We start from the raw sequence: 8,471 nt of genomic DNA on the forward strand, positions 1-8,471 counted from the left end.
GGGAAAGAGCATCCCTGTAGCAGAATGGGGTTTGGAATCAGAGAGACTAACAGACTCGTACATGGAGGAAAGCTCTGTCACCTCCGGGCTCTACTGCCTCATCTATAAAATGAGAATATGAGTGCCTATGTCATAATGTTTCAAGAACATTAAATAAGATAATGCATGTAAAGTGCTTGGCACACACAGAGCGCACTTAAACAGCAGCAGTTTTATTACCGGCCTCCTCCACTGGCTGTTTTCACTGATCCCTCTTTTGCCCCAGAGTTTCCAAGGTACCTAATGCATTGGCCCAGTGTCTGGGTGTGGAAAGTAGGCATTTTCTCCCCCTTTTAGGAAGAGGGGATGGAGTGAAGTGCCTTGGTAGAGAGTATCTAGAACAGTTCCCCTTTGTAACTTGCACCCCTACTCCCTAAGCAGATGGCCCTGAAACAAGACTTTCTTTATTCACCAGACGGTTCGATAATTTAGCTGAAGTCTGCGAATATAAAACTGGATAGTAAATTTTCATTGTAGCCCAATAGGTTAGAGTTTAGGAGGCAATGATACAGGTGGAAAACGAGGTGTGTGGTTACTGTTTGCTGTCTGTCTTTGAAGGACTGGTGTGTGATCAGTGCCTGGGCAACCCCTCACCCAAATGCCCAGACTGCACCAGATGGTCAAAGAGAGGCCTGGTGGCCTAACCTCCAGGACAGCCTAGAGCCAGAGGACCCCATCTTCACACGCACCTGCCATGCCCATCCCAGTGCCTGAAAAGGTGCAAACCCTGCTTTAGATTAGTCAGTGGCTTCCCTAGGAACGTTTCCAAACCTGGAAAACCAATAGACAGAAACTATTCCAGTGGCAGGGAGAGGTTGGAAACACGTAAGAAAAGAACCATCCACACAAGATCTCTGGATCTTACACAGGAGGCTGGAGCTCACATAGCCCCAAGCTAATGTGGGACAGTAAAAGTTGATTTCTGTCTGTAAGAAATTAATTAATGAGTTCAATGGAAATGAAAAAGTCTTATATTCTAGGTATACGCCCCAAAAGATGGAAGCAGGAGCTCAAATAGATATTTGTACGCCCATGTTCAGAGCTGCATTAGCACACTAGCCAAAAGGTGGAAGCACCCCAAGTATCCATAGACAGATGAATGGATAAATGAAATGTGGTCTATACACACAATGGGCTATTATTCAGTCTTAAAAGGAAAGAAATTCTGTCACATGGTACAACAAGGATGAACCTTGAAAACATTTTACTAAGGGAAATAAACCAGTCACAAAGGTTCAAATACTGTATGATTCCACCTATATGAGGTACCCAGATTAGCCAAGTTCATAGGCACAGAAAGTAGAATGGTGGCTGCCAGGGGCTGCAGGGGAGGGGGAATGGGGAGTTACTGTTCAACGGGTACAGAGTTTCAGCTGGGAAGATGAAAAAGTTCTGGAGATAGACTGTAGTGACGGACGGTAATGTGAGTGAACTGAACGCCACTGAACTGTACACTTAAAAACAGCTGAAATGGTAAATTTTATGTTATGTACATTTTACCAGAACTTAAAAAAATCTGTGTGACCTGCTTGATTCAGAGCCCATGCCTGACAGTTAGCTGTCTCGTGGTCTCCAACTCAGGGAAATCGGTGAAGCTGACTGTTAACTCCATCCTGAGCAGAAGGATGGGAAGAGAAAGTCTCCCCTTATGATAAAGGCAAGGACAAGAGAGAAGCCTCAGGTTTGAGGGGAAATTTTAACGTGCCAGATGAGGAATCAGGCCACAGTAGGACGTGATGTGACTTGTAACGGGGGCCATGGGAACAGTCTCGGGCAGAGGTGAGGTGTCCACCCAGGGAGCATCTGGGGAGTCATACAGGCTGGTCAGGTAATCATCAGACCCCAGCAGCCCCGATTCTCAGAGGCTTTCTTGGGCAGCCCTCCAAGGGCTGAGTTCATCCCACAGCCCCTGACCGATGGGCGGGACAGGGGCGTCAGGGACTCCTGGTGGTGCAGCTCTGGACGTGCCCTAGTGAGTGTGTGTCCAGCCTGCGGGGTGGGCGGTGTCCCAGTGAAGTGAAGACACTGTGGGTCTCTGGACCGTACCGAACAAGGGCTCCTGAAGCTGTCTGGGCAGGGGTAGGAGTCTGCTGCAGTTCACTCTGCAGCCCCAGAAGCCTCCGGTGAGGGGTACCTCAGGTATCTGGGAACAAGGCAGGCAGGGCCGGGGCAGCACACAGTGGAGGAGGGAGCTGGCTCCGAGCAGCGCTCTGAGGGTGCCCAGGGCTTCTGTCTTTTGAGCCCAGCTTGCTGGGCAGGGCTCCTGGGCTGTGCACCTTGCTGAGGATTAAGGCTAGGAGTTGGGCAGCAGTTTCTCTCAGAAAACTAGCCCTAGAGGAAAGGCCCAGGGAAGTGCCGCTGGGTAGGGATGCCACCAGCTTTCAGCAAGGGGCCTGGTACAGTTCAGAAAGGCAATGAGAGGGAATCATTAGGATGCTGGTCTCGGGCAAAGAGGGCTGCTAGAGACAGTGAGGCAGGTCGTGCACTGCACGCGTCCAGGAAGTGACGCATATGGTCGGTGCCGTCTGAAGCGATGCCGTGTTCAACCTGCACCCTCCCACAGCATCCTGTGGGAGGATGAGCCCTGGAGCTCCCCTCCACCGCCCTGGGCGGCCCTTGCGAGTGCACTGCCCTTGGGTGTGTGCTACGTCAGTGCCAAGTCAGGCCTGAGAATCTAAACACCTATGGAGATGCAAGGGCAGGTGGGAAAAAGCCATACGATAAACGGGATCAAATGAGAAACAAGACCATACGATGGCATGAGTTACAATATGGGCCATAGGACTGGTTGGGAAAGCAGTGTGGAGCGTGTGTGTGTCCATCAAGAAAACACCTTGTGTGGGAGAAGGCTGTCTCCCAGCCCGCTCCAAAGTATTCGGGCTGCCCTGCAGGGATGCCAGCTTGGAAATGGTCTCAGAAAATCTGATTTAAAAGTTAAATGCTTATGGACATATATACACTACCAAATGTAAAATAGACAGCTAGTGGGAAGCAGCCGCATAGCACAGGGAGATCAGCTCGGTGCTTTGTGACCGCCTAGAGGGGTGGGATGGGGAGGGTGGGAGGGAGATGCAAGAGGGAGGAGATATGGGGATATATGTGTACGTATAGCAGATTCACTTCGTTATACAGCAGAAACTAACACAACATTGTAAAGCAATTATACTCCAATAAAGATGTTAAAAAAAAAAAAGGTTAAATGCTTAAAGCAAATCTACTTGGAATTTTGAGCTAATGAAAAAGAGAGAATAACTTTACATACTCATCCTAGTTGAGTTCTAATTTTGAGGGGTGTGGGGATGTTCAAACACAACTTGCCTTCCTAGGACTGCCATTTCCACCCTAATTCAGGCAGACACACAGACGTTCATTTATTCAAATCATCCAACACTTCCTGCATGCCTACTATGTGCCAAGCACTCTGCTGGAAGCCAGAATTACAAAGATAAATAAGGCATGCACAGTCTACACAAAGATCACACACACACACACACACACACACACACACAATTTTCATTCCACAATCAAGTTGGAGAAATGTGTGTGTGGGGGGGGGTGCCCAAGGGCCCTGGGGGCTTGCTGCATTTCCTGCAGAGGGACACAGCCTCTATGTCCCCTTGGAGAACCCATGCAGACATTCCCAGGGGGTCAGTACCTGCTTAACTGTGCAACTCCGGAGTGACAGGTCCGTTTCTATGTTACGGACAATATAAATATGGAATCAGTCTTATTTTCCGTGGTGTTTTGGCCAAAGATTTTTGATCCATCCAAATAAGTCTCCAGAGCCGTAGGGCATGACATGGACACAGCCCCTCAGAAGTCACGTGCACAGGCTTGTCCTTAGGAATATAGACTCTGGAGTTTCCCTGCTGGACTCAGATCCCTGCCCCACTCCTTCCCAGTTGTGTGGCCTTAGTTTTTTCACCTGTGAAATGGGTGCACCTGCTTCGGAGGGCTCTTGGGAGGTTAAATCAATGCACATGTGTAAAGTACTGAAAACTGGACCAGGATGTTAGTCAACAGTCAACTCAGGGTAATTATTCCTTATGATTATTATTGTGCCCTGGTTTCCTCATTTATATTTTTCGCATTTCTCTGGTATTTATAAGTCATTCCAAATCCCTTTTAGAACAAAGCATAATATGAATATATGCTTAAGCCAGATACTATGCTAGACACTAAGTGGGGTAAAAATGTTCACAAGATGAGGTCCCTGCTGGTACAAAGGCAGTGATGTTCTTATCATTCACATTCCCACCTTCGTCCTGAGTGCAGCCCTTAGCTTTCCCACGTTTATTTACTGAGCACCAACTAAGCGGTGAAGTCCCTTATATCGTGGTTTCTTAAACAAGGGTCCGTGAACTTCCTACATTGTTTGCCAGACTTCCCGTTTCTGTGTCTATGGACAGTTTTTCTGAGTAGAGGGTCTTCAGCTTCCATCCAGTTCTTAAGGGATTTATGACCCCCTAAGACCCAAAGCCCTACTCCCACCTCTGCTCTGAGTTCCCTTTCCTCCCGAAGGACGGGCTGGCAGCAATGGCGGGGCAAGCTGGCACCACCCCTTGGGCAAGTCTCGTCCCCTCCCTGGCCTCAGCTGACCCTCTGAATGAGGCAGCTGGACTTGGTCACCACTGTCTCTCTCTGCATAAACACCACAGTGGGAAAGGACTTGGCCACAGGAACCGCTTCTCACCTCGAGGTCCCGGAGGACAGGGTGGTCTTCAATTCCTGGGAACAACACTCGCATAGTGTAGGTTCTGTAGTCCAGGAAGGGAATCCCAGCTCCGTCCAGGTCACTGGTCAACTCGTGGATGTCCGTCTGCAGCTCGGCAAAGGCTGGCACAAAGACAAGCCCGTGAGACTGCTGGATGGGGCCCAAGAGCTACGCCGCCTCGGAACACTCAGAACCCTCTCCCAGGCCCCCGGAGACCTGCACAGTGGACCCGAGTAGCGAGTAGCGCAGGAGTGAGGAGGAGGGGGATGTTTTACGTAGCTGAGGTGAGCGACGTAGGTATGGGAGAAAGATGCAGCACAAGGAAGCTTGTCTTGGGCCAAATCCCTTCCAAAACATGAATGGGGGGCAGGCTGTCCACAGAGCTGAGCTGCTGTTGGGGCCAGGAGGGCCTCCCCCTCTGAAGATGAGGGCTTTGGCTTGCAAAATATGCTGGGGGTTAGGGGTGATATCGAAGGACAGAGGGAGTGACGGGGGCGGTCCCAGTGATGGAGAGTCCGTTTCCGATTCCGTGTTTTACGGTGGGTTCCCTCACAGGAGTTAAGAACTATTTCTTCCGAAGTCCCAGCTCTTGGCCACGTAGCTTACCGGAGCCGTCAAACCACCAGATGGGGCCAGGTGAGGGCTCTTGCCCCACTGATATATCCCTTCTGGATAAATATGCAGGGGGTCTCTCTGTCTTTCCTTTCTCAAGGTCATGCTACTCGATGGTGAATTATGATCTGCACATAGGTACCGCTGTCTGCGGAGACAGCCCAGGCCTCTGGCATGGTCACGAAGCTGCAAGACCACCCCCCGGCCCCTGAGAAAGTTCCACACACGGACCCACTGTTACACAGCCGTGTGATCACTCTCTGTCCTGGGTACAGCCCTCCACCCTGGGAGGCTGTCAGAGGTGATGTGCTCAGCCCTTCCTTCTCCCATTTTTTTCCCTTAGCACACGCAAATGCACATGTACACACATGCATGCAAGCACACACGCACACACACACACAAGATGGATTAATACATGCCTGCAAAGGACAGCCAGTGGATATTGACTAAATAATACTTCTTTCTATTTACATAGACAAGAATAAGGAAAAACTACTCTGTGGGCTCAGAAGGAATTCACAAGCCCAGTGTAGCTCCAGGGCCCTCGAAAAGCCAGCCCTGCACGCAGCGGTCTCTGCTGACGACGTGACCACAACGCGGCCGCCCAGCTGCTGCCGGCAGGACCCCACCACACCCTGCGGTGCTGACCTCCTGCTTGGGGACCCTGGGTCTCCGGGCCTTGAGGATACCAGTGGTTCTGGTTTGACAACGGGGATGGCGCCAGGACCCCTGGAGAGGCTGCTGCAGACCCCTCCTGTGCTGCTCTCTTTCTGCATCTCTGCTCACACTGACGCGGGGGGACCTTGTCAAGAAAAGTGACTCCGAAGGTAGAGTAACCCTAACACATCTGAGTGGAACCTACACCAATATGTGTGAAAGGGGAGTCAGTGAGCCTTTCTGGCATGTACCGTCACCAAAAACCCTGATGAGAACTCGTGTGGGCTGAGTGAGAAACGCACGTGTGTGTGTTTGTGGGAATGCGTGCATGGGCATGCGTGCAAAGGTGAGTGTGAGGGGATGAGTGACCACCTGAGTGTGCGTCAGTGAGTGTCTGTGGGCATGTGTGCACGCATGTGTGTGTGTTTATATATCCAAAGGTCGGGCCTTGGGCGGGGGCCAGGCTGGGCCTCTTCGGAGTCTGTATGTGGCCGACGGCCTGACTCACCGTCAAGGCTTCGGGAAGTCGCCTTCCCTGGACCCAGACTGCCCTTTCAGCGTTCAAGAGCCAGCTCGGGGCGCCTCTGGAAAACACTTTCAAGGTGAATCCTACGTGTCCTTTGCTCTATCATCTCTCTTCCCACCCACGTGACACAGCCTCTCCCGAGCTAGAAGCCAAGGCCCTCCCCTGGTATCCCCGAGTCAGGACTCCCTTTGTGACTGTTAATTCCTCCTTCTCTGGAACGTTCCAAGAGGAACCTGGCTTCACACTGCCCCCGCTGCCCCCTCCCAGTTGGGGTGCTCAGCTGGCGGGGAGGAAAAGGAGGGAGCTAGCTTTTTACAGTAGGTCTGCAGCTTTCCTTCAAGTCACTGAGCGCCTCCGACATTCAAGGCCTCATGCCTGGCACATAAAAGAGATTCTAATCACTACACCTAATTAGAGGGAAGAGTACACTGCAGAGAAAAAAATTAAGCAGCGTAAATATAATAAAAGGCAGTAATTAACAGTCCCACAAGGCGGATGCTGTGTTGACAGCTGAGGATGTGGAGAGAGGATGGAAGGGACCCGCTTCCCCATTAGAGAGCCACGGCCTCCCTCGTGGGAACGCCAGAGCCCCAGGTACAGGCTGATTTCTCCGCGTATAAATCTACACAAAGAATCAGCTCAGACCCTCCCAGGGTGGCTCACGAATGATCTCCTGGGGGTGACAAGGGTCTGACTTCTACACTTCCTTCTTGGATTTACTGCGGCTGCTTTCACTTCATGGCGGTGTTGGTAATTTTTTTAAAATACAAGCTGTAAAACGCTCTTTCCTCTAAGTCTCAGGTCAGCCCTCCAGCCTCACCTTCCTTCTGAAAGAAGAGAGCTGAAGCTTGCCTGAGTGCGTCATGGCAGGGCACCTGCAGGTCTCCCCCAGAGGAGAGGGCAAAACTCACCCTTGCCGGGATCCTGGGCTGAACACGGCTCTAGTGGGGTCTGAAATGATCCCGGCCTGACTTGAGGTGGAGATTCTGGAGGCGGGAGACCCAGGCCCAGCACCGCCCACCGCTGCGGGTGTGTGAGACGCACGCGCACACGCACGCACACGCACGCACGCGCACGCACGCACGCGCGCCCGGCCCCCCCCCCCCCCCTGCCGATGCAGGGGACACGGGTTCGTTCCCCGGTCCGGAAGGATCCCACATGCCGCGGAGCGGCTGGACCCCTGTGCCATGGCCACTGGGCCTGCGCGTCCGGAGCCTGTGCTCCGCAGTGGGAGAGGCCACAACGGTGAGAAGCCCGTGTATCGCAAAAAATAATAATAATAATAAATAAATAAATAAAATAAAATTATTTGGTGATTTCAGGGTGTAGAAAAGCCATACATTTTAAATAATGTACGAAAAGATAAATAAATATTAAGGAATATTAGTCCTTGAGAAAAAGTCAGGCCAGGTATTATTTTGTCTCTCTCTCTTTAAATTTCTTGAGGAGCAGTGAATTTGTATATTACACAAGATTTAGAGTTAGGGAAAATCTAAAACATATTTTTTAAAACCCTTTTTTTTAAAGGGAATATATTGAAGTAAGTTGTTTGACAAGGGTAAAGGTGTTCCCCTGAGTTATGACATGAAAGATGGGATAATATCATTTCTTATGACACTGGTAATACCATCAAGGACAATTTTTTATGATATTTAAATGACTTGCAAAAGTGGTGCCTATAAGTGATATATTAATTTTCTAAAATCACCTGAATTTGTTACTTGAGTCAAGTTATCATGAATTTTAATGTTTAGGATAAGATTTCTTATGAAGATGGAACTTGGTCAGAAGTAACTTCTTACCAACAAATAGCTTGTTTGGAGGCTGACACTTTGCCAACATTTTATTTTCTTCATTTTTTAGACAAAGAAACCAAGAGATGTTACAATGCATATTAAGAACCTTGTCCAAATTCTTCAGCAG

The 8,471-nt window shown here is 50.2% G+C and overlaps 1 protein-coding gene across 3 annotated transcripts in view; it reads right to left on the minus strand.

Annotated features, from left to right (window-relative positions):
* Nucleotides 1–8,471, minus strand: part of PLXNA4 (plexin A4) — a 382,796-nt gene that overhangs the window by 37,164 nt on the left and 337,161 nt on the right. For all 3 annotated transcript variants that reach the window (XM_007455355.1, XM_007455356.1, XM_007455357.1), the window contains one exon: nt 4,733–4,875. In XM_007455355.1, the coding sequence (XP_007455417.1) occupies nt 4,733–4,875 (143 nt within the window). The remainder of the gene's footprint in view (nt 1–4,732; nt 4,876–8,471) is intronic.

The sequence above is a fragment of the Lipotes vexillifer genome, unplaced genomic scaffold, assembly GCF_000442215.2.
Source record: "Lipotes vexillifer unplaced genomic scaffold, Lipotes_vexillifer_v1.1 scaffold687, whole genome shotgun sequence".
Lineage (NCBI taxonomy): Eukaryota > Metazoa > Chordata > Mammalia > Artiodactyla > Lipotidae > Lipotes > Lipotes vexillifer.